Raw genomic sequence first — 27108 nt, 5'->3', positions numbered from 1 at the left:
TGTCGTGTCAATCCTCTCCTCCTCCGTAAGCCAAATCACACTGTCTCTTGAGCCTATGTTCAATGCCTGAATTACCTTCTCCCCATTATTCTCACAATACGGGACAGATTTCACAAGCGATCCCTGGAAATTCTAAATTAGGCATCATAACGCAGTACATATCAATTAGCAGTTAGATAATATCTTGTGGATTCAACCTACTCTATCACCTGTCTGATAGTGACTGAGTAGTTCTTATTGTCACTACCAGGCCGCAGGATCAAGTTCCCCCAAGAAGGATTCGTCTCTAACATCTCAATCGCTTTTTGCCGTGACACTGCATAGAAGCACCTGCAAAGAAGGGAGGAGAGAAGCAGCGTGAACACACTGAGTTCCACTAGCAGAAGCCGATGGTTCTACAGTGGGCAAGTAGTATGAAGACTAGACCTGCCCTACCAGCCTATTCGTAGAGTATCCTGTACCTTAGGTATCTGGGGCTGCCATTTGCCTTTGTTGCTCCAAGAAGTTTCACACATGAAAAGGTCATTCCATAGAGTGATGCCACCGTATCAGCCAATTGGCAGAACTCCAGATAGCTACGATTCATCCCTTTCAGCGTGTGACACGGGGCACAGCTCAGAGGGTAAGCTGTGTAACCAACAAGGCTTAATACCCAAAGTAAAGCGAGTAACGTAAACTGACCCATTTTGCTCACCTTATATGGAATACTTTGAATATCCATCACCAGCAAATATATTACTTAGTACAGTATAATTTTCCTAGAAAGACAAACATGTGACAGTCTAAGGCATGGTTAAAAAAAATAAAGCTTCCACGAAAGCTGCATATGGCCCATTTGTACTTTCTCAAAACAAAACACATTGAAACAGCAAGGCCTAAAATCTCTGGCGAGTGGAGAGAGACAAGATGAGTGCAGTGAAACGCTGCTACAGTAGCAGGAGTGACGGGGCTGAAATGCCAGAGTTCTCCAGTGTTGTTAGAGTAATTTAAGTGATTACTCAATTACAGAGATGAGCCTGAACCAAACCCCTATATCCAAATAACCCAAACTCTGTGTACTGAAACCCACAGCTGAATCCAGAGCTAAACTTTGCAAATAATCCCTATCTCTACAATGGGCTAAAACAAAATCTCAGATCCAAACACCCCTGCCTGAATTTTGATGTGTTCAGAATCCGGATCCTGACATGGTGGCTTTGGCCCATCACCGTGGAAGAACCTGCAGTTTATCATGGCTCCTATTGTTTATCAGGGATTTTTTGAAGATAATGAGGTGATAGTTCCCGAAACCAAGAATGCACCCATCAAATACACACATACATACATATAAACATATGCTACAAGGAAACAAGCTAGCAACAGTTGTTCTCAGACCTCTGTGTCCCTCTTCTTTTTATGCAATAGGTATTTTCAAGCACTGCTTCAATAAACGAAAAGGGACAAGTGTAGTACAGTGTTCAATGGAAGAACAAATAATACATAAAATTCCATGCTACTCATGACAAAGTCAAACTTAGACCCCTTAATGTATAATGATTAAGGCTGTGAGTCTCTCACAGAGGTCACAGATTCTGGGACCTCCATGACTTCTGCAGCAGCTGGTGCAGCTGGCCCGGGGGCTGCCAACCGCTGCTGGGGCAATCTCGGGCCACCTCACCATGAGCAGCAGCAAGGGTTTGGGAGTGGGAGGGGACTCAGGGGTGAGGACTCTGGGCAGCGCTTACCTTGGGTGGGGGGGCTCCCCAGAAGCTGTAACATGTCACTTCCTAGGAGGAGGCGTGGCCAGGCGGCTCTGTGCGCTGCGTCCACCTGCTGGCAATGCTCCCACAGCTCTCATTGGCTGTGGTTCCTGGCCAATGGGAGCTGCGGAGCGGGTGCTCGGGGTTGGGGCAGCACGCGAAGACACCCCTGGCTGTGCCTTTGTCTAGGGGCTGCAGGGACATGCTGGCCACTTCTGGGAGCTGCGCAGAGCTGGGTAGGGAGCCTGCCAGCCCTCCCCGCAGCACCAGTGGGGGTCCTTGGCCACGCCCCCCAGAGCACCTGCAGCGCCCATGGAGCCCCCAGACCACTCCCTTCCCCAGGGCACCCAAGTTTTAATCAGTTTTAATAGTACAAGTCATGGACTGGTTACGGACTATGAATTTTTGTTTACTCCCAGTGACTTGTCCATGACTTTTATTAAAAATATCTGTGACTAAAATGTAGTCTTAATAATGATTGATATAAATAATTGGTTTTGTTTGTAAGAAAAGCCATACTGGGTCAGACCAAAGATCCATCTAGCCCTGTATCGTGTCTTCTGACAGTGGCCAATGCCAGGTGCCCAGAGGGAATGAACAGAACAGGTAATCATCAAGTGATCTATCCTGTCACCCATTCCCAGCTTCTGACAAACAGAGGCTAGGGACATCATCCCTGTCCATCCTGCGATTGATGGACTGAACCTCCATGAACTTATCTAGTTCTTTTTTGATCCCTGTTAAAGTTCTGGCCTTCACAACATCCCCTGGCAAGGAGTTCCACAGGTTGACTGTGCGTTGGGTGAAAAAATACTTCCTTTTGTTTGTTTTGAATCTGCTGCCTGTTAATTTCATTTGGTGACCCCTAGTTCTTGTGTTATGAGAAGGAGTAAATAACACTCATTTAATTTCTCCACACCAGTCATGATTTTATAGACCTCTATCATACCCCCTTAGTCGTCTCTTTTCTAAGCTGAAAAGTCCCAGTTTTATAATCTCTCCTCAAATAGCAGCCATTCAATACCCCTAATAAATTTTGTTGCCCTTTTCTGAACCTTTTCCAATTCCAATATATCTTTTTTGAGATGGGGCAACCACATCTGCATGCAGTATTCAAGATGTGGGTGTACCATAAATTTATACTGCGGCAATAGGATACTTTCTGTCTTATTATCTATCCCTTTCTTAATGATTCCTAACATTGTGTGCTTTTTTGACTGCCACTGCACACTGTGTGGATGTTTTCAGAGAACTATCCACAATGACTCCAAGATCTCTTTCTTGAGTGGTAACAGCTAATTTAGACCCCATCATTTTACATGTCTAGTTGGGATTATGTTTTCAAATGTGCATTACTTTGCATTTATCAGCATTGAATTTCATCATCCATTTTGTTGCCCAGTCACCTAGTTTTGAGAGATCCTTTAATAGCTCTTCGCAGTCTGCCTGGGACTTAACTTTCTTGAGTAGTTTTGTATCATCTGAAAAATTTGCCACCTCACTGTTCACCCCTTTTTCCAGATCATTTATGAATATGTTGAATAGGTCTGGGCCCAGTATAGACCCCTGTATGCTTATATATAGGAAAATTAAAATGCTCTGAAAGAAAAGAGAAAATTCTGATCAGACTTGTATTGACATAGTTCAGTCTGAACTTACTCTGGCATAGTGTTCATTTCGTTAACGTAGTCTCCCTTGTTTGTCTGCTCCGTGCTCAAAGATGCACTGGGTGACTGTTCCATTGCAGTCCTCCTTTTCTTTTCTTTCTCTAGCACGTCATGCAGCTTAATAAGTTGTCCAGGTAGCAGTGATATACACGCTGGAACTGACAACTGAGAATTAACAAAAAATAAAGTTGTAAAAGAAATGGAATGGGGAGAATAACGTTGGTGGGTGTTAACAGTGGTGAATCCCAACACCACCACCACGCTCTACTAAAAGACAACTACAAAGCAGAAATCTTTTTTTAATGGCTGGATTTAGTAGATGAGCACTGGCTGGTAAATGGAACTGTCTTGTGTCCAAGTCTACCGTGGAATAAAAACTCCAAAGTGATTCTTAGCAAGTGTAGCTAGACGTTCGTAGCAGTGTTGGTGATGGTAATATAATATCTAGGCCTGTTTATTAGCCTGAGATAGAATTTTGGGTTTTGTTTGCCCGTTTGACTTTTGATATTCTTATATCCTTACTAACATGTGAACAAAGGCACTGTGTGTTGCATCTGCCCACAGCCAGCTGGGGTTTATAGCAAAATGAGAAAAGATAAGGAATAGAGTTAAAGTGTTGCTGGGTAGTGTGGGAGTTTAATATATGAGCGTACACTTGAAGGCTGCCCAACTCCTCTCCCACGCCAAAGTCAAGCAACCAGGCGGGAGGGGTGAGGGAGTTGGGGGGAAGGTATAAGAAACATAAAAACTAAAGAAATGGTGACCCTGGCTGAAACACAATCTCACTCCCTACCCGTCCCATGGGGTACAAAAGAGGTGGTACTAAAGCCCCCAGACTCAAGACCCTCCACAATGGAATATGACCATAAATTGTAAGGGGTGGTACCAGGGGCGAGCACTACAGGTATAATTAACCCCACTAAAAAGGAGAAGGAGGAAACAGGCAAGCTCTACTGGTGTAAAGAGCTGCGATATGCTTGCTTGTTAACCCCATTAAACATTGCATTACCTGCGCTTTGGACTCTGGTCTTCTGCTTTCTGTCTGCGTGATAAGAACCAAGAGAGGGCAGGGGAGTCTTAACAAGCAAATGCAGCTGTGGCCTGACTTTCTGAAATGCTGAGCACCCACAACGCCATTGATTTCAATGGGAATTGTGGATACTTAGCCCTTCTGAAAATCAGTCAAATGGAGGGTGTCTACACTGTAATAAAAAACCCAGAGCACTGAGCCTCAGAGCCCAGGTCAATTGACTCGTGGTCACAGGACTGGGGCTGTGAGGCTAAAAACTGCAGTGTAGACATTCAGGCTTGGGCTGAAGCCTGGGCTCTGAGACCCTCCCGCCTCACGGGGTTCCTGAGCCCGGACTCCAGCCCAAATGTCTATACTGTTGTTTTGAGCCCCGTGAGCTCAAATCAGCTGGCCTGGGCCAGCCATAGCCATGCCATGGATATTTTATTGCAGTGTCGATGAACCCTTAATGGCTGGCCTACATATGAAATTTGCACATTTAACTAAAATCAAGTTTTAAATCAATTTAATTAAGGCAATGTAAACTCCCATGTGGACATAGTCAAATCACTTTACAACTGGCTTAAATCACTAACCAATCATTATCCACCAATTTGGTCTTTTAAGCAAAACTGATATAAGCCAATTGTGAACAGACAGAAATATGTCCACATAGGGGTTTGCACCATTTTAACTGAATTGATTTTAAAATTTATTTTAATTAAACTGGTGTAAATTTTGTGTTTAGATGTGGCTTAAGTCTCAGCCTGGGGCTGTGAAGAACAATCCCTGGTAAATTGGCTAGAACAAAGTGGTTTTCAACCTTTTTTCATTTGCAAAAAATAATAAATAAATAATTCTGAATGGAGGTAGAGACCCCTTTCGAAATATTAGACATAGTCTGAGGACCCCCAGGGGTCTGTTGAAAACCACTGGGTTGGAAGAAGGAAAGGGAGAAGGCTGTATACGTCAGGCTGTTGTAGTTAAGACATTTCAAACAGCTTATTTCAGGTCTTTTCTACCAGCCCGATAGCATTTGATAAGGTTTGTGTTCTGATCAAAGCAGAATCACGCTCCAGTGATTTGGTGTGAGCACAATGGTAGATTATTTGCAAAGAAGCATCTTGTCCACAGAAAAACTGCAAGTGAAGCAGAAGTTATATTTAATAATGACAATTAAATAAAACTAAATGGAACAGCCCAGACTTTGTCACCAAGTGAAGAAACTTCAAATTAAGCCAAAAGAAACCACCCTTCTTGCAGCCTTTCTGAAGGTTCTTTTTACAAGAGACAGGCATTGCGGCTGTTTCAATTTTAAACTCTGAAGAGAACAGCACAAGAGATAATGCATGGGTTGTCCTGGACCCTGGGGAGAAACCACAGTCTGCCAACAGGTGTAAATCCCTTTTTGTGCAATATTGAACTATTGCATTTAAAAAAAATCTAGTATTTTACAAAAGGTGCATATGGCAAACACTGCAACTGCTCAAAATTGTAAAAAACGAACGCAAGCCCACAATCCTGCAAACAAATAGGCACATGCTTAATGTTATGGTAGCCTGAAACAAGGTGGTCCTCCCCCTCAGGCCTGGGGCCAGCCAGGTCTGTTCAATCAGCCCACCTGTGCCATAATTAGCTGCATCTTAGTGAGAGAGGGCAGGACTAATGGAATCAGGTGACAGGCTGTTAAGCACCCATGCTCATACTAGGTCTGAGAAGGCTCACTTTGCAGTAGGAACTACAGAAAGTGATAGTCTCCTGAAGAAGGGCCTGAAGAGGTGAAGAGATTTTGAGAAAAGAGTCTGGTCTCTATTCCAAAGCCAGAGAGCGACTTAGAAGAGGCTGGGAACTGAGCCTGGAGGGTGGGCTGAAGAGGAGCCTAACTCTTGTAGGACTTTCCTTACCCTGGAAGGGGGTCTGAATTAGATGCAATATAGCTGAGGGCAAAGTTGTGGACAAAAACAGGCCGTTGTAGGGCCCAAGAAGCATCTAGGGGGTGCTAGATGCAAAGACTCCTGCAATGCCATGCCCTGATGCTAGGGGTCGTGCAGTGAATGAAACACCCATAACCCTGTAAGTAATGTTAAAAGTTAAGCTTGTGCCTAAAATGTTGGCAGGATCAGTGCCTTAGGGAGCCTAGCTTTACCTCACAGCAGGCTCCCAGTTCCACAGCTGTCGGGGGTCCATTTCCAAGACAAGCATATGGACTGAGGCCTGGGATCTCTCTCTAACCCAGTACAACAGCATGGGTGTATCTAAGGAAGGTAGACTGAGGTCTTTGCTGTTAAGAAAGCCCCTGCGTATGGCATAACCGGTTACACTGGCTCAGTTTGAATCATGTGACTAGTGAGATGGCAAGACTCTGCACCAGTAGGAGCCAGTCTGTCACATATAGGACATTTGACCAACTCTGTCCCTTATGGATGAGTAATCTTTTGGCACACAGCTGTGAGTAACTGAATAACCTTTGAACAAAGGAAATTCTGTTAGCCAGGAAAGAAGCGGCTGTGATGCAATACTGGCATAGAGAACTCTGTGACCAATGTATGCTGGGCTAAGATATATATAAAAACCAAAGCCTTCTTCAGCTAATGCAAGGTGTTATAGGATACTTAACATAAGTGAACAGGATTATAGAATTCAGGTCAAGTAATTGCTAGAAATGTGTGTGATTTATTTATATATAAACATATGCAGTGTTCTAATTTCTAATTGTGTGCTTAATGCATATTAATATGTTGATGTGATTAATTATATCTATGAATTATTCATACCGCATTAATATTAAGCACACTATCAATGTAACTTTGTGTATAATATACAAAATCACACACATTTGTAGTGATTATTGGCCAGAATTCTATAATCCTGATCATTTATGTTAAGTATCCTATAACACCTTGTGTTAGCTGAAGTAGGCTTTGGCTTAAGTAGAGGGGTGTTGTACCATGGGACAAGCCTAGGAGGTGCCTTTATGACCTTGGCAGTGGTAACGCATTTCTTCAGAACAAAGAGATAAGAGGTACACCTGGTACCATTAAAAACAAGGTGGAAAGATGACTGGCTAAATATAGCCTCAGCTGAGGCATGTGGTCCCTTTTACATGTGAACAGGCAGGAGAGCCTTGGGGTATAACTTTGGAAGCACACCTCCTGTGTAAGGTGAACTTAATACGGCATGAGATCATAGAATATCAGGGTTGGAAGGGACCTCAGGAGGTCATCTTCAGGAGATGGCTTCTGAAAACTGGTATTGTATTGAGCTGTTTCTCCCCTGTGCTATACAATTGACTTTTCTGCAATAAACAAGGCTGATACTGGTTATTTGGTCTCGAGTATATTTCATACAAACCAACATGTGATCAAGCAATTGAAGATACAATTTACCATCGGCTAAGAACCAGCACTAAAGAGCTTCCCTACCTGTGTGACTGTGAAGATAAAGCCTTTCCATTCCTCCCCACTGTCATAGTCCTCGACCTGAGAGAATAAAAAGTAGAAACCTAAGAGTGACTCCAAAACCAAGTATTTCCTGGTCTCTGCTGTGTGTGTCCCTCTCACAGTCCCCTCTGAGTCTGCATTTTTAAGTTGACTTAAAAAGGAAACCAGCTGGAATTTGTCAGGTTTCCTCACTGTCACCTCTTATCTACCGCCTTTTTGTGCTGAGTGTTCAATCTGTACTCTGACTAGGGTGACCATATTTCCCAAAGGGAAAACAGGACACCACGCAGCACTGGCCCAAGCCCTGCCTGCCCCCCTGGACAGGGCTTAAAGGAACTGTCCAGGCCAAAACGGGACATATGGTCACCTAACTCTGACCTCCTCTGGCAGCTCCCCTTCTGATTTAATGCACACGATGCCATAGTGACTACCTACCTTGAGACTGAAGACAGGTACAATCCCTCTGTATGACACCCTCAAACCTCTTCTCACATAATGTGGAGGGGGTGATAGGCTATGGAAAACTGATTCCCTTTGCCCAATACTTAGCAGGGGTGGAGGGTGAGAGCAGGCGCTCTAGAGAGAGGCAAAGGGACCAGTACCTCATCACTACACATCTGCCTCTCAGCGTGTATGGGACGGGGCACAGTAGGGGATGAAGACCCCCATGTAACTCTTTTGGAGGGGGGAAGAGAGTAGAATTCCCCCTCATGTACTCCGTGCCCCACATTCATCTTCACCACTCCCTCTTGCTTTTTTATCCCATCTTTCCTATTCTTCCTCTCCTCGTCCCATACCTCCTCACCCTCACTGTATGTGAGAGAGAAGGGAAGTGGAAGTGAGCACTGCACCAGAGGCAGACCTGGGTTCCCTAACTGGCCCTGCCACCAACTTGGTGTGTGACCTTGAGCAAGTCACTTCTTAGCTCTGCGCCTCTGTTTCATCTGACATCCTGACTGTCTTGCCTAGCTAGACTGTAAGCTCTTCAGGGCAGGGAGGTTCTCTCTAAGTATGTACAATGCCTAGCACAATGGGGTGCCACTCTTGCTTGGAGTGCTATGGAATGCATATAAGTGAAAGAGATGACATGGGAGGAAGAGAAGGTAGAAACAGGCAGAAGTTGAGCCCTGACACAGAAGGAGCGGGGGGAGGAGAAGGAGGAGCCCCTTTGCTTCAGCAGGGAGCAACAATGACTGCATGTGCAAAGGAAGCCCTGAAACTGCCTCCCAGGGCTGGAAAGAGGGGAGTGCCATGGTCCCAGAAGATGGAGAAGCCCTGGAGACCCCTCCCCAGGCCAGGAGTGGCAGTGTTCTCTTCCAGAGGTTCCACTGTGTGTGCATTTGTTATTTAAACAAACTAGAATGATTCCAAAATGCCCCTTCCCACCCCCAAAAGGCTGTGGGTATCATGCACCAAGCTTTGAAAAATAACAGCCCTGCCACTGCTTTTTGCTATGTTATGGGTATCAAGAACAGCTTGGGTCAAACACGGCAAATGTGCATAAGTCATGCCTTACTGGGTTCACTCACCTTCAGCTCCACTTCCTCATTTCTCAGCATCAGGATGAACTGTGCACCGCACTTTTCATCTGGATAAACGTTCACTACTGATGTCAAATTCGTCAGCTCTAGTTTCTCTAAATACTGAGAAAGGAAAGAAAGATGGGCATGCATTAGAGCACATCTAAACAAGTCAGCTGTTCCCAGCAGACGCTAACTGAAACAAGAAAACACCAAGGTTTTCTTAAATTTCAGATTGGTGCCATTAACATACATGGCAATACACAGTCCTTTATTTCTTCTTTGAGAAGCTGTTTTCAGCCACAATATACATTTTTGGGCAAACTTCTCACCACTCTTCAGTGTGGGTGTGCAGCACGGATCCCAGAATTCAACAACATTCCCAGACCGATTACAAATTATGCTAGATTCAGCTCTGGTTTACACTGATGTGTCCCATGTGGAGATACATAGTTATTTTATTGATTCACCCTGGCAGCCAAATATGGTGGGTCCCATTAGCTGCAATAGAGGAGCTTAAAAAGTTGCGTCTCTCTGAGGCAAGAGATAACTAGATGGTGAGACGGAGGTTGTCCTGCATGGAGAAACTCTAGGAAGAGCCCACTCAGCATCGAGGGCAGGGTAAAATATATGGGCCCTATCGTGCCAATAAACACACAACGTGACTAAATGTTATTTATTGGCAGGATAGGGCCCTTTCATGGGGTGGCTTGCCCCTTTACCCACTGTACCCATGACAGGTATCTTTAAGGAGAATGAGCCCAGCTCACCTGTAAGCAGTCAACTCCTTAGGTGGCTGGTTGGTGGGTAATGAGCACCTGCCTCTGATTAAAAGGCAACCAGATGTCATTTATGGAAGACTACTCCTAAGAAGAGGAGTTCCCAGGGAAAGGAAATAGCTCCTCACAGGCTGAGCTCCCTACAGCTATGTGCCCTCGGGAGAAGAGTTGCAGTTAGCAGGAAAGCCATGGCTCCAGGGAAAAAATCAAGGTTGAGAGTTAGCAAAGGGCTTGGCTGTGGGATTGATAAACTCAGAAGTCGTCTGTCTCCTGGCTGACAAGCCTGGGTGTAGTTCAGTCATGCATTCCCACTAGTAAATCAGACCCTTGGTTATGGGGATGCTCTGTGACATGTTAAAGCCACTCAGGGAAATCGAGGAAGGGTGCACCTCCACTCCTGGACCTGGCAGCAAGAGGTGCATATGGATGGCACATACATACTGTTGATAGGCTCATAAACTTTAGTTTGAGCTCCCCCCATCTGTGCTCTCCCTTCCCAGGCTGCCCCTTCTCCAGGGGGCGTCTGTTGTGGACATCTGACTGCTCTGAGGCCACTTCACTGTGGCTACTTTATACTGACATGGAGTGGTAAAACTCTTCTCTCTACCCTAAGGTTCCCCCAAGCAAGCCACTGGCAAGAGCATTAGAGCTACAACTGAAAAACAAATAACAAATGTTAAAAGCTGGGAAATGCAGCTTTAAAGTGACACTTCTTACACAAAACACCCACACAACTTTTTAGCTTCGAGCCCTGTAGACTAACAACAGGAGTTACAGTACTTCACTAAATGTTCCCTCTGGAAGTTCTCTTGTTATGGTTGGTTTCAGAGTAACAGCCGTGTTAGTCTGTATTCGCAAAAAGAAAAGGAGTACTTGTGGCACCTTAGAGACTAACTAATTTATTTGAGCATAAGCTTTTGTGAGCTACTGCTCACTTCATCGGATGCATACTGTGGAAAGTACAGAAGATCTTTTTATACACACAAACCATGAAGAGTGGGGTGGGGGGAGAGAAAACCTTTTGTAGTAGTAAACACCCATTTTTTCACCATTTGTGTGTATAAAAAGATTTTCTGTACTTTCCACAGTATGCATCCGATGAAGTGAGCTGTAGCTCACGAAAGCTTATGCTCAAATAAATTGGTTAGTCTCTAAGATGCCACAAGTACTCCTTTTCTTCTTGTTATGGTTGACTTTTGGGTGAGTAGGAGGTGTCTGTGACTATGCATGGATCTGTTGGAGAAAAAAATAAGGGAGAAAACATCTTTCTCCCATCACAAGTCCATCTCAGTATGTACATCCTGTGATGGGGAACATTTTGGGGATGTTACTTGAGTTCTGTGGAAATGTACAGTAAAAGTATGTTAATTCTTTAGGGTAATTACCTGGGAATTGCTCATGTGAGCATCTTGCTCAGTTACCTTCTGATTTGAATTGAACAGCACTTACAGCTCCATTCATTGAACAGAGTTGTTGCTAATATAACTGAAGTAGTTTCACTGAGCAAAGGCACCGACTTCCACTGGTGCCAGAAGGTGCTCGCTCCCCGTCTGCCCCCAGCCCCACCATGACTCCACCCCTGCCTCACCCCCTCCCATGCGTGCCCTGCCCCCATTCCAACCCCTTCCCCAAATCTCCGCCCCGGCTCCACCTCTTCCCCAAATGTGCCGCATTCCCGCTCCTCCCCCCTCCCTTCTGGAGCTTGTTACGCCATGAAACAGCTGTTTTGCGGCAGCATGCGCTGGGAGGTAGGGGGAGAGGCGGGGATGTGGCGCGCTCAGGGGAGGAGGCGGAGGTGAGGTGGGGCAAGGAGGGGAGTTTGGCTGCCGGTGGGAGCAGAGCACCCACTAATTTTTCCCTGCAGGTGCTCCACCCCTGAGCACCCACGGAGTTGGCTCCTATGTCACTGAGCAACATGGATTGGAGTTTTTGGTTTAAGAATCATGTTATAAACCATGCTATAAAGACTGCCTAAAGCAACAGTGCTGATATGTTCTTCATTTGCACAAGTGTAACCAAGAATAAACCCAGTGAAGTCAATGGACCCTCAACAGGGTATATCGTATGTGAGAGAAGAACTGGATCTCTTATCTATAAAATGGTATCAGAAAAATATCCCTGCCACACTGCTCTGAGAAGCTGTACATAAACAACATGTGGTTGTTGTGAGCAGAGTTTCAACCACAGTTCAAATGAGACAGACTATGTCCACATGGGATATGAAAGAACTTTTGCTTTGTTCATTTCTGAGGTGCAGAAAGGCAGAAGCTCTGTGTTGGAGCAGTTTATTGGACAGACTGGTTTAAGTACCCATATGCAAGATGCAGAAGATGTGCATATTATAACTATACCGCACCTTTCAACCTGACTGGTCTCCAAACAATTAAAAAAGTGTATACACACATACAGCAGCTGCTTCTGAGGTAAAACATGAGGGAGGGAAAGTCTCAGTCAAGGACTGAGCAACCTCCCTGCTCTCATAAGTGCCATGTGCAACATGTTCGTGAATGACCCTGTATAGTAAATGGGCAGGAGTTAATGGGTGATCAGGATATTTTGAACTAAGGTTTGTAAAGCACATTGAAGATCTAAAGAGCTGCATATGTGCCAAGCAAAAGGCTAAAATCATTGAGTTAATATCAAAATGTTGTGTTGCTTGCAGTGTGCTCCCCACTAGCCATTGGTTCTCATCTCAAAAGTGAATATATAGAATAGCCTGAATGACTAAGAATCTTCCTTTTGTTAGGAGTAGACACACACTATTTTTATTATTTGTATCACTTTCTACACTGTAACTCAGGCTCTCTGTTGCAGTGCTTGATACATGTTCCATGGGCTTCAAAGATGCGAGAACAGGGATGGGAGAGACACTTGCAGTAAATGAGTATATACTCACTTGGTGAAAATGGCTACTAAAAATAATCATATATACATACACACAAGCATGTTGCACTACTCACGGTTGGGGTTTTCTTATCACTATAAAAGAAAAGTGTAATCCCTCTGAGTTCTGTCCAGTACTGTTCAAAATCCTGTTGGAAAAGGGCAAGAGTCAGTTTACCTGGAAAATCTTTTTAGCCCCCAAAGAAAAGTGAATTAAATATGGATAAGAAAAGTACCATAACCCAAGTGGGTTTATTTCAGTGCTTTATAGTTTGGTAAAGGTCAAAGACCTTCTGTTTTATAACTTCCAGCAAATGAAACAATTTGTAAAATTATTTCATTCCAGGTCAGAAGTTCCGATATATAGACTTGGGGGCTGATTCATTACTTTGCTACTCTAGTTTATGCCAGTGTAACTCTGTTGGCTTCACTGGATTTATTTAAGTTTAAAACTAGAGTAGCATCGTAGTGATCCACATTCAATATCTTGGTTATGGTAACTGACCAAGTATTGGTATCAGTATGGATTATCAATAGCACTGACAATATCTCAGTACTGATGACCAAGTAGTTTATATTTTTTTACATTTTTGCCCCTCATTTAAAACGTGAACTCCAGCCTGGGGGAGAGAACTGTTTAATAGCTTTTATTTTTCATATTGCTCTCCCTAAGTTGCATAAAAAGCAGACTCCGTACTGAAAACAGATGAAAAGGGGGGCTGGAATTTGTATTAATTCAGACTATAATGACTGTGAACTAGGGTGGGAAACGGGATTTGGGTCATCTAGGGCAAACAGCAAACTAGACAAAATGCAGACTTTCCTCTCACCCCTGTCATCAGTCAGTTTGTTTTAATTATTTAAAGTAGTTAGGGATCAGGACAAAACCAGTCACTTATTGTTCATCAGAGATACTTTCTTTGAACACCTCTTTATTTATTCCATGATTTCTACTATAAAACTGGAATCCTTACATCTTCCTCTGTTGACTGGGAGTGTATGATTACTACTTTTCCCCTCAAATCCATCAGCTAATTTCTGTTAAAGCTTTAGGTAGTGAATATCTGTCTAGACACCTTCTGAACACACGCATGGGCCAAGATTAAAAAAAAAAAGTGTGTGTAAAGTTAGGCAGGCTATTAAGTCCATTTCTCGATGTGACGGGTTACCCCCCACTCCGGAGTGCCACCTGATGTCCTGGGGTACCACTGAGCCCGCCTGTTCCAGCAGCTGAGCTACCTTACCCTGTCCTGCTAAGCCAGGCCCTCAAGCCTCCTCTAGCACACACACAGGTAGGGACACACCCAGCTGCAGAAAGACACGGACACTGAAATCAGTACTGCATGGGAAAGCTTTCGGCTAAGGAATTGCCCAGTACTCAAGTGCATGCCCACTCTGGAGAGTAGACCCAAAATTGTATTGTCTTGCACAGAGAACTGTACAGTGTAACCTAACTGAAATTTGCCTTCTCCCTCAATACGGAGAGAGATATGCACAGCTTTTTGCACCCACCCCCCCTTCCTGTGTTGTGAATTACACAAACTGGGTTTAAAACAAAAACAAGTTCATTATATACAAGAGATATATTTTTAATTATAAGGGATAGCCAACAGATCAAATCAGATTACCTTAGTAAATAACCCCCCCCCCCACGCCGCAAACTGAGTTTAACACACTAGCTAGGTAGGATATAAATCAGCAAATTCTCAACCCTGAGTGATAAATAGGCTGGCAGATTCTTAAGGCACAAGCTGCTTTGGCTTTCTCAGGTTTTCATACACAGGCTAAAGATCCTTTTAGCCTGGGACTATCACTTCCCACAGTTCAGTCCTTGCCCCTCAGGTGTTGGAGAGTGAGAACCCCTTTGATGTCATTGTCCCCCTTTTTATATCTTCTTCTCACTCGCTGGAAAGCTCTTTTGCTGTGACCTAGGTCAAACAGTTCCCATTGCGTAGTGATACCTCTGAGATGTTTCTATTGTACACAGTTCCTGGGGTAATCCTTGTGCTTGTGTGCATTTCCTCAATAAGCCATTCACATTGTTTGGCCCTTTTACTGTCGTACCTGGCAGGCTGCTTGTGGGTGTTTTCAACCTCACAACATGTTTCAGTAACACATAGCCAAACTTTATAACTTCACATACAATGATAGCACATGCAATCCAATGAGATATTAATGTCTAGCAGAGCGAGCCTTTCAGAATACCTCAGAAGACATACTTTGTACAAAACTCATCCTAATTACATGACAGTGGTGAATATTGGGGTGTCACACTAGGTACCTAACTAAGTGGGGTCTGATTTTTTTTTTTCAAAAGTGCTGATCACCCAGAAGCAATCATGTGGAATCCCCATCATTAGAGGTTTTTAAAAACAGGTTGGATAAACACCTGTCAGGGACGATCTAGGTTTACTTGGTCCTGCCACAGCACAAGGGGCTGGACTTGATCTACACATCCTGCCATTGTTCCTCTGAACAATCTAGTCCCACAAAGATTAATATTAACTGTACTGGTTTGTTTGTTCACCAATATCTCCCTCTAACGTAAAGCTAGATTGTTACGCTCACAGTGACACTTTATCTACTTCTCCTTTCAATGATGATAGACTATCGATTTGCAACCAGCTATTACCTTATTGTTGTAAATCTTCCCTGTAATGAACATGCTAGTTAGTGATGGGAAAGGCTGTAAGACAATCGCAATTAAACACTCTGCTCTCTTGTCTGAGGATGCATGAGAAGCATATATTGTGAGCAAAGCCTTTCATTTTGGGATTTTATTTGTTTAAAATTGCCCAAGTATTTATCAGTGTTCATTACAAAAATTAAAAAATAAGTGAAAATCAGTGCATAAAATTAACGTAATAGTTTTCTGGGTAAATACGAAGATGGTTAATACTGAGAGGCAGGAGGACAGAAAAAAGCAACAAAGAGAAAAGGAAGAGTATTGAATGTAAAAGCAGCTTCAGGCTGTGGTGTATTTCATGAACTCTACATTAACAGTATGTATACATGTACCCATGCGTGTACAATGTATCTCTTCCACTACCTTGCCTTACTTTAACAGACAACCTTATATTTACACTGAGACTAATTTATTATTAACCTAGACACATCCACCTGTTTGTCACATACTTGAGTGCTCCAAAATTTAGGTGAAAATCAGTAAAACCTTTTGTAAAACCTGGGGATTTTTTGATAAAAGTTGGTTTAAAAAGAAAAACAAAAAAGAAGGGCCTTACTTATGGACTAGTAAATGAAGATTGCAAAACTGTAAAATGTACTTTTGAAAAAGTACTATTTTGGCAAAAAAGTGAGCGTTTCTCACACAAGGGTAAAAACTGCACATCTGCTAGGCCTGACAAACTAAGGCATGCAGGATATTTCCCCCCAAACCTCTACCTGGTGATCTCTCCCCCATAGACTTCAGTCTCATAATAATTCTTTTCAGTTCTCCAGAACCACTTGTGGACTAGGGTGGTTCTCCCCTCAGCATCCTTGTAAGCCCTGAACTGTCTAGAATGGGGTTATGCTCTCTGGACTGACGGCCTTCTTCCAGCTTCAGCCCCAAAAGAACTAACGAAGGCTGCTAGGCCCCGTCCTTGGTTAGTAATTTTGGCCAAGAACAGAGAAGTGCAGGACGACAGGCGAAGTTTCACCTTTTGTTGTCATGAATGAGTGATACTTTGCTTGACTGAAAATGCACTAGCTGACTGGAGGAATTCCTGCTATCTGCTTACTGGGAAAAGCTGGTAAAGACATTGCTCTGCATGGCTATATAGGGTGCAAGGCACCCTCTCATGCTCCTCCTGTATGGCAGGGAAGCAGCATCCCAGGGACTAACTCCGTCCCTCCCCCAATGCTGGCTGATAAACTGAGGGACGTACACTGCACCAAGCATGGACCTGATACACGGTATGTTCCTCTCCAGCCCCATTGCAAAGGAGACCCAATCTTGATCGGCTTCTCAAAGCACGAAAGGCAGCCCAACCTGGTGCTGCCTTATACAATGACCTTGTGGCAAAGCTACAATTTAGACCAATGAAATTGGCAACATTTCACGAGAAGAATATTTACTTTTGAAAATGAGTACTCAGGTGACTGACCCTCTCACACAGCTATAGTTGTCAGGCTCCCCACTTTGGATAACGTGTAAAAGAAGAGGGATCTGATTCTCCACATGCCACTGTAGCTCCACTGAAGTCAGTGAATTCCCCCCCACACACACACACAAGAATGAGCTGACACAAGGGCTATACACCAATTTAGTCTCTCATAACCCCCTGTTCTGAAGGCTTAAGAAGTGCATAGTTTTTATACAGACACTCTGCATAGGCATGAATTTCACCTTAATAAGAATGAGCAAAACCAGTCACTCTGCAAGCTCTATGCATTCAGGAATGTCTTTGGGTCACGGGTAAACAAACTCAACACTGCCTATAAATAAGGTGCACAGACTTGGTCACCTTTATTCCAACTAAAATTAATAGAATTGTGAACCCGTGCTGCCTTCTCAGCATAGCACCTGCTCTGTAACAGGCTGTCCAGAACTGCCATTTCAATTGCATGTAATGCTAGTTTTCCCTTTTCCGATTTGTTGTGTGATAATGCTGTGGCCCGAGGAATAATGGCCACGTTCTACTCAAGGCGTTATTGCATTTCAGAGGTGGGTGATGTGATTCCTATTTGTAAAATGCTTGGGGATTAAGAGCAGAGGCATTATATAAATGCACATTTATTACTATTAAAGCTATTGGGGGGAAAGTGTTACTAAACATGGCTATTTCCATCATGCTAGATAAAATACAGATATGTTTTAGAATAAGTCTGATTGCTGCTAGCTATTTGAATAGCAAGAGTAGTAGTTTATTTGGGGTTTCTTGGGGTTTCAGTTTACTGTGCGACCTATTACTATGGATGTGAATCACTCTGCTATTTTTGTCTTTCAACTGAGTCCATCCTTAGTAGCATGTAACTCCTGTGTGCTCTCCGGCTTCATCTATACTGCAGTTTCCTCCATGTTATGAAACTTTTCGTGAATGAATTTTTAATTTAAATAATTCTGGTGGCTCGTGCCTCAATTTTTAAATAGGTATTTTTAAAAAAATTATCTTTAAAAAGTAGCTTTGGCAAAATTATGTTCTGTTCATGCCAGCTAGCATACCAGTGTCAACAGAAGTCATTCTTTAGACATGGATATAAACTGTAGGCAGATGGGGGATCCTTATTTCTCTAACTGATTTTCATGGCTCTGCCAATTATGACATCAACATTGGCATTTATCTGGAGCTGAAAGAAAGAAGAGCAGGGAGAGACAGGCAAGGTTGCCTTTAAGGACCCGATTCTGCAAAAAGAACTGTGCAAGTTGACTTTTTGGTTGTGCAGAGCCCTATAGAAATCAATGGGGAATTCACATGGGCACAGAGATCTGCTCATGCGGTTCTCTTTATCACATTCAAATAGACTTTGAAGGGCAAGTAATGAATGTGCATTATCTAATTTGTTTATTATAAATAGGCCCTGACCGAGAACCATAGATCCAAGCCACATACTGTCTTTAGGGAAATCTGACTCCAGATCCAACTACAAACTTCACAGCTTGGTTCCGGCTCTACTTTTTATTCATAGCAGATACACATTTGAGCTGATCCCTCAAACACAGAGTTCCTGGCGCTCTGCTTGATCGTAAAAGATTGCATGTTGAAGTTTGGAAGAGCGATGTCCTGTCCTGGTCTTCCTAGCAATGTTTTCCCCTCCTCAGTCGGTTATATTGCGTACTGTGTGCCAGTGGGTCATTTTCTTCTGTGCCTACAGCTGGCTGTCTTTCAGTATGTGAAGTTTTGGAGACTATTTCAGGATGAAAGGTCCTACATAAATGTTATATTATTTTATAGTATGCTCCATATACAAGCATACATTGTTAATGATGGGTCATATCTCAGATTGAAGTTTTTATTTTTCTAATCACTGGTCCAAGATGAGAGCTTCAGTCATGTATTGGTCCTCAAACGCCAAGATTTTCAAAGATGAGAGTCTAAAAGTTAGGCTCCTAAACTCATATTTAGGCCTAACTAAGTGACCTGATTTTCAGAGGAGCTGAGCAATGCCATCTCCCCTGGACTGCAACAGCTGACACCGTTTATAATATTTCTAGCCATGATGGTTTCTGAGGTATTGCACCTTAAATGTAATGCTGATCCCTTAGTGTAGCCGTGGGGTTTTTGCATTAGTCTAGGACCATCTTTAATAACCTCAGTACACATTTGGTCAGTGGCTTAGTTTATTTTTATTTTATCCCTTTCACTGCTACACATATTAGGTGTCACATACTATCAGCAATCCCCACTATGTTTATCAGCAACGCATACCCCTAGGGGAGCTTGGGGAGACCTGCTACAGTTTTAAACCCTGCTGAAACAACATTCTAGGGAAAGGTTTCAGAGTGGTAGCCGTGTTAGTCTGTATCAGCAAAAAGAATGAGGAGTTCTTGTGGCACCTTAGAGACTAACAAATTTATTTGGGCATAAGCTTTCATGGGATAAAACCCACTTCATCAGATGCATGCAGTGGAAAGTACAGTAGGAAGATATATACATACAGAGAACATGAAAAAAATGGGTGTTGCCATACCAACTCTAATGAGACGAATCAATTAAGGTGGGCTATTATCAGCAGGAGGAAAAAAAACATTTGTAGTGATAATTAGGATGGCCCATTTCAAACAGTTGACAAGAAGGTGTGAGTAACAGTAGGGGAAAAGTTTCAGAGTAGCAGCCGTGTTAGTCTGTATCCGTAAAAAGAAGAGCAGTACTTGTGGCACGTTAGAGACTAACCAATTTATTAGCGCATAAGCTTTCGTGAGCTACAGCTCACTTCATCAGATGCATGGGGGCAATTAGATGGAGTGTAATGGGTAATTAGATGGAGTGTAAACCTCTGCAAAAGCCAAACTTTTGGTAATATCTATTGTTATACCCCTGCTCCTGGACACTTTTGACCTAACCTTGATAGCAGTCCCTCCATTTATTAAAATTTCATAAGGAAATGCAGTTCTGTAACAGACCACTCCCATTCCTGAAATTAATAGTCTCAATACAATCTTCCATGGCCTTTTCTGATGCCCAAGAAAATCCTATTGCAGTGCTGAAAAATTATCAGTTACATGTATGATTCACAGATACTAAGGTCAGAAGGGACCATTATGATCATCTAGTCCGACCTCCTGCACAACGCAGGCCACAGAATCTCATCCACCCACTCCTGCGAAAAACCTCTCAGTGATCTTGGTGTTGTGCAGTGAACTGCCAGTATGTGAGCTAGTGACTCTGGAGAGAGAGTGGCTTTTAAAAGATTCCACATATGGGAGAAATTGAAAAATATCTGCTGTTTATTTCTGGACTGTTACGCAGCATAATGAAACTTCAACCAATCTTCCATGTTGGAATACATCATTAATAGTGATGTTCAAAAATATCACTGTTCTGAACTTCCTCTTGCTATATTGTAGTTAAAAAAAAAAAAGGGTAGTAGTTACTTTTCTCTTTGTGAATAGTCTAACCACCACACTCTACTAAAAAAAAAAATAATGGGGAAATACAAGTTTACCTTCAAACTTATTTTTGAAAAAATTCATATTTGCGCAGTGATCAAGCACAGAAAATATTAAATCTTTTATAGCCATGACTGGGCCGGGGAAAGGATTATAACGGAAACTGTTTTGCCGTCTTAACTATAATGATCACTATCATCAGGAGCTAAAATAGAGAAATCTATACTAAAAAGCAATCAGCATGTTCAAGGACCTGGTCTGTAAATACTTACTAATAATGTTCACACATGCATACAAGATCAGGATCAGGGCATAAATTATTATCCTGCCTCATAAAAATTCCACTGGACTGTGTTTCCAAAGTAGTCCATAAATAAAAGTTAAATGATTTCAGCATTATATATTTTTAATTATTGTAAGTCATCACCATGCTCATTTTAAATGCTCCATGACTGAGAATTTCAGGCTTAAGACTAGTATGGGATATTTCAGAACAAGATAAACAAATCAAACTTTGCTCTTGTGGCTTAAAGTGTAACCTAAGTGTCTCATCATTATTGCAGCTCTGAAATCAGTCTCAATCAACTTTCCTGTAGATTATAAAAAAAATATGATGGGGTACTGAATAATTATTATGGTGTGTAATGCAGTTCTTTTGATTATATACATTTATAGAATAAAACTGAACTGGAGTAAGAGTCCACTGGGAAACCCAAAATAAACTACAGCTTCAGAAATCAACATCTTTCTCCATCTTTGCTTGTTATAATATTATCTACAGAAAAGGAAATGCACGTCTATAAATATGGAGACTTTTATGGTACATTTTATATTTATATTATTTTGTTAAAGAGTCTATTTAGTTGAATATATATATATATATATATAAGAATCTGAAAGCAAAAAAAAAAAATAGTAGTTTCAAGTATGGGAAATATTACTCTCTGATGCAACAGCAGAAAGTGCCAAGAGATACGCAGGTTTTGTTCACACACAAACTTGACTGAAATAACTAAATCTGTTTTAATTCATGCCTTTAGTTATTTCAGTGCAAATCTGTGTGTGGATACTTACTTCAGAATAAGAGTTTCTTATTTTGATTTTGCTTACATTGGTAAAAAATTGACTTCAACTAAATTGTAATGGGACACTTTCATTCTGAAATAAGTGTGCACAGGACTTTCACTAAAATAACTAAAGGTGTGAATTAAAACAGATTTAATTATTTCAGTGCGAGCTGGGGTGCAGACCAGCCCTAAGGAACAGGTCTCAACACCTGTAATGAGTTACAACACATTTCTCAGAAAAAGTTTAATTGAATATAGCTGCTCGGATTGTGCACCTTACCTGGTTCCGTGCCCATCTGACAGATAGAAACCCTTCAAAGTACAGGGGCAGAGCAGTAATCCTCTGTCTCGCTTGGAAGATTCGTCGTGGGGCTGGTACAGGGATTTTCTCAGGCTTAGCCATCCTGCTCCCTCCCTATCCGCTGAATCTTGGCTGTGTTCTTTTCCTCTGTGTATTCTTGTCTGCTTATCTTTAGCCTCTGGCAAAGGAAAGTCGCCCCGGTTTGAGAGAACAAGTTGACGGTACAAAGAGGAAGTCTTGGTGGTTATTTTAAAATAAACAACACACCGCACAGACCCCTTTCTCACTGTATAATCCGAAGAGGAACAAGATTAAATGGATTAAAGGAAACTTTCCTAGCATGCTATTTGTATGTTTCCATCCTGCAGACCAAGGTTCACAATCACAAATGATAATTATGCCATTTCTTACCGGGATTATCATTATTGGATTTAGTCGGGGATCTGTCAGAGAAACCTCCTTCTCACAGTTCACAGACTCTGGAATCTTTACAGGTGACCTGCAAAGAAAGAGAGATTGTGCCCGTTTGCTTCTGAAATGTTTGTTTTGGCTTTTTAAAATTCCACTTGGCTTTTTACATTAAGAATGTCTGACGATTGCTTTTGCTGGAGATCTGGTGGAATTCTGACATAAGAGTGATTGAGAGAAGAAGGTATTTTTAGTGAAAACTGCTGTTTTTGTTGTTGATACATGTGTAACTCAGATTTCTGATAAACACTTGGGGGGGGGAAACTTTCTTTGTGAAAAATCCATCATCCCCAAAAGTTCAGATAAGGTGTGGGAGAGATCCCTTTCCCAGGGTGAAATTCTGGCCCTACTGAAGTCAATGGCAAAACTCTTGTTGACTTCAACAGGGCCAGGATTTTTCTTCAGGTTTGCGTCCCTTCCAGAAATCCTCAAGAAAGAACAGGGACAGCAAGACATTGTGATATTTCTATAGGTAACAAACAAACAAAAAGTATTTGAAAACGTGCTCTAGAAAAAGGGAACACATTTTCCCCCGTTATTCTTGTGTGTTACCTTCAAGGCTCCTTTTCTGCTTCCCTGCAACCTTCACGCAGATCCAATAGGGCTTTAATATATGTGACCTGCTTGGGAGGCAACTTTTAGACTGTGCAATTGCTAGGCAAGGATAACAGAAAATCTGGTACTTCCCAGAACTATGTGAAAGTAAAATATCGATTTTTACTCCGCAAGTAATGACTTCTTGGAAAAATCCATATTATTAACTTTTTCTAAGAATTTATTAGATGGCAAATTTTTTACAATTGTGCTACTTTTGGCATATTTTTGTAGTAAAATGGCGCAACTTGACTCTACTGGGGAAATTCAGCAATGGGGCAAGATATGCACCATTTTTGTGACATTCAGTAGCTGAAGAGCGGCACTTACTGAACTCCCAGCCTTGGAAAGCCAGCACAATCTAAAACCACCATCAGTTCAAAGCAGAAATTAATATGTAATAACTGATGCATTCTTACTATATTTTGACAGATTACAGCATGATTTAGTGAAGGTTTTGACCCCAAAATTTTTTATATTTCAACTCAGAGGTAGACCCTTGAGGTCTAAAGCATTACTGTCTAAATAATACTAGACCTGACTGACAACTGTGCTGCAATTTATGTGGGTGTTTGTCTGTATATCATGAATGCAAAACGGGCGTAAAATGCTAGTAAATCAGAATGGTAGCATTATATGCACATTGCAGGCATGTGAATGACTATATAAATTTGTTAGTCTCTAAGGTGCCACAAGTACTCCTTTTCTTTTTATAAAAAGTGTAGGGTGTTGGAGAATCAGTTCCTCTGTTTAACTCTTAAGAATGCTTCTTTTTAATAAAATCACCAGAAACAGCATGTCACGTGTAGTGTAAAGATTCTCACACTTTAATCACCACTTTTCTGTAACAGTGTTTCCATATTAATGTACATCACTGTGTGATGTTTCTCTAAACAGAAGCTTGCTGTAGTAATCTTGTTTTGTCACTGATATTTAAATAGCAAGGATCTGTAAACCTCTTAACTATTCCTAAATAAATAAGGTTTCTTTTTTTTAAATACTTTTTTGGTTGTATTTTAAAGTGACTGTTTGTTCTCAGGGAGTTGCCTTCTCTGCTCTACAGCAGTGTGTGAGATAGCTTCCCTTTTGAATTTTTCATGATTTTTTGTTTGTTTTTTGTTTGTTTGTTTTTTTGAACACAAACTGTAGGATACGTTGTACCATTTAAGAGGTAACATTTAGACCTGTTTGAAGCTTCCCTTTCTTTTGAGACGTGCCATTTATGATGAAATGTCATCCATTATACCTTCCCTAGTGGAAAAGGTAATTTTCACAGTGAAAGAACTCCAACCTGTTCCCCAAAACTTCTTGTAACTTTGTTTTTATAAAACTAAACAAAACAGCAACCAAACAAACCCAAAATAAATTCCAGGCACATCTGCAATATTGTTTTATATTTTCATAAAACTTAGATTTTTCACTTGAGGCATCTGGCTCTAGAGGATCTCTTCAAAACCTCTGTTAAGATGCTAACCTATTCTGCATTGCCCTATGGCCCTTTTACTCTACTCCAGTGGAGCAAACGTACCATGAAGACAGCAGAGCTTTTTACCAGGGAATATCACTAGTACAGATGTTTTATGGATGGCACTGAACTGACTATAATGGCTCTCTGCTGCTCCCTTTGAACTCCAGTTTAGAAGGAATGCCAGGGCTACCACCACAGTGCCATTGAACTCCAGCTATTTTTGGCTGCCAGAAGAACCCCAACGGGCTACTCCAGCCTCAGACAAGTTAGAGCATCTCCGAGGCTGCAATTAGAAGACTTCAAAAGGTCTTTACTTTTAAATGTTTGCAGAGTCTAGTGTGTCTCTATGTACCTATGCAAATCCCATTACAACACACATTTTAAGTAAAGACAGATGCAATTTTCTGGGACAAGAAAAGTAAAATGTTTGAGAAATTGCTCTTATCTGAATACTTGATGTGATTGTGGGTCAGTTATGCCAATGGAGAAAGATGGTAGAAACTGCCAGAGCCATAGGGCTGATGTCTGGTTGATGTTTGTGGTGCTGGAAATGGCCCACCTTGATTATCACTACAAATCCCCCCCCCGGCGCCCCGCTCTCCTGCTGGTAATAGCTCACCTTAAGTGATCACTCTGGTTACAGTGTGTATGGTAACACCCATTGTTTCATGTTCTCTATGTATATAAATCTCCTCACTGTATTTTCCACTGAATGCATCCAATGAAATGAGCTGTAGCTCACGAAAACTTATGCTCAAATAAATTTGTTAGTCTCCAAGGTGCCACAAGTCCTTCTTTTCTTTTTTAAAATAGTCATGGACAGTTAGACTGTGAATTTAAAAATAAGCTAGGCCTGACCACAAGAGAGGAACACTAGTAAAGAGGATATACTCAGCAGCACACAGGCTGGAACGGATGAAGAGCTGGAGCATGTGGCTTCTGCCAAAAGCAGACTTTGCAGCTTGTTGCCGAAAAGGGACCCGAATGATCAAATGACAGATTTTCCCTGTCCTTCTATGGGACAAATTTTCAAAAATGGCCTCTGATTCTTCAGTTTTTAGGTGCTCACCTCTGGCACCAACAGCCTAGATTTTAGCAGAGCTAAGCACCAGCAGCTTCTATGAATCTCAATTTGAGTGATGGGTGCTCAGTGCTGCTAAAACATCAGGCCTTTGTATCCAGAGCTGGGCAGCCACAAAATGAGACACACATTTTACAGCACTTCACAAAACAAAGCCCCCAACATGGCCTTTTAGCTGTGAAAGGCATAATAAAAAAAATGTGGGCCTCAAAGCTAGAATAGCACCTGTCCCACGTTAGGCAGCCAATATGCAGGAGTGAGAATCTTGCACAGCGAGTACTGTATCTTAAGAGAATAATGTTACCCACCCTTGTGAACTGCTTTGGGTTCTGCAGCTGAAAACCACAGTTTATTGACCACATTTCTCCAGGGGGGTTGACTCAACCACCCAGAGATTCTACAGCTGGTCTGTAAACCACTGACTGAGGGGGTGTAGGCATTGGCTGTGGGTCTCAGAAGCTGGGATTCTAGCCTTGGATGTGCCCCTTTTCTTGCTGCGACAGTTTACTATTTACCACACTGTTCAGCGTGAAAGCATGAGGGGCTGCGAGTTCAGGACAGACTAGCTTAGCATGGGTGGTGCAACAAGAGGGTGAGTGGGGTGTATGTCTAGGAGCTTGCAAAGGGATGGTATATGAATGCACAATGGCATGGTGCGGGGACGGCACTGGGTGCAAAAGTGGCCACGTGTGAGTAAGAATGGGTGGCTGAGAGCAGGCAAGGCAGGGGTCTGTGTTTGAAAGGATGGGCACAGGACAGTGAGGGCTGTGCGGTAGGACGATGGAGTGTGGGGGGGGAGGCTGGTGTCTGTGTGAGGCAGCAAAGCGTGGGGGGAGGTGACAGCATGCATGGGGCAATGGGGGGTAAAGGGGTAGTTCGGGGGGGGGGAAGGGCGCGGGTACGCAGTGAAACAAAGCCAAGGGGGGGGGCGATGGGGCTGGGTGTGAGGGAGACGGGGGAGGGCGCGCGGGGTCTGCCCAGACGGCAGGGCTGGGGGTAGCAGGGGGCGAGGCGGGTGTGCGCAGGCCGGGCACAATGGGGACCTGGGGGGTGGAGGGATGCGCGGGGGGCGGGGGTACGAGCGCGTGCGCGTGGGGGGCGGGGCCGGGGGTACGGGCGCGTGTGCCTGGGGGGGCGGGGCCGGGAGTACGGGCGCGTGTGCCTGGGGGGCGGGGCCGGGAGTACGGGCGCGTTTGCCTGGGGGCGGGGCGGGGGTACGGGCGCGTGTGCCTGGGGGGCGGGGCCGGGGTACGGGCGCGTGTGCCCGGGGAGCGGGGGTACGGGCGCGTGTACCTGGGGGGCGGGGCGGGAGTACGGGCGCGTGTGCCTGGGGGGCGGGGCGGGAGTACGGGCGCGTGTGCCTGGGGGGGCGGGGCGGGGGTACGGGCGCGTGTGCCTGGGGGGCGGAGCGGGGGTACGGGCGCGTGTGCTTGGGGGGCGGGGCGGGGGTACGGGCGCGTGTGCTTGGGGGGCGGGAGTACGGGCTCGTGTGCCTGGGGGGCGGGGCGGGAGTACGGGCGCGTGTGCCTGGGGAGCGGGGGTA

The 27108-nt window shown here is 43.3% G+C and overlaps 1 protein-coding gene across 1 annotated transcript in view; it reads right to left on the bottom strand.

Moving 5' to 3' along the window:
- STAP1 (signal transducing adaptor family member 1) overlaps positions 1–22093 on the bottom strand; it is a 28262-nt gene extending 6169 nt beyond the window's left edge. The window contains exons 1-6 of the mRNA XM_084627518.1: positions 21934–22093; positions 13115–13186; positions 9385–9498; positions 7838–7894; positions 3399–3571; positions 202–330 (exon numbers count right to left, since the gene is read on the bottom strand). Coding sequence (XP_084483644.1) covers positions 202–330; positions 3399–3571; positions 7838–7894; positions 9385–9498; positions 13115–13186; positions 21934–22056 — 668 coding nt within the window. The 5' untranslated portion in view covers positions 22057–22093. The remainder of the gene's footprint in view (positions 1–201; positions 331–3398; positions 3572–7837; positions 7895–9384; positions 9499–13114; positions 13187–21933) is intronic.
- Between the last annotated feature and the right edge of the window lie 5015 nt (positions 22094–27108).

The sequence above is a fragment of the Lepidochelys olivacea genome (genome assembly GCF_965140295.1).
Source record: "Lepidochelys olivacea isolate rLepOli2 genome assembly, chromosome: 4".
NCBI lineage: Eukaryota > Metazoa > Chordata > Testudines > Cheloniidae > Lepidochelys > Lepidochelys olivacea.
Note: the sequence above shows the minus strand (reverse complement) of the source record. Positions and strands in the feature narration are given on the sequence as shown.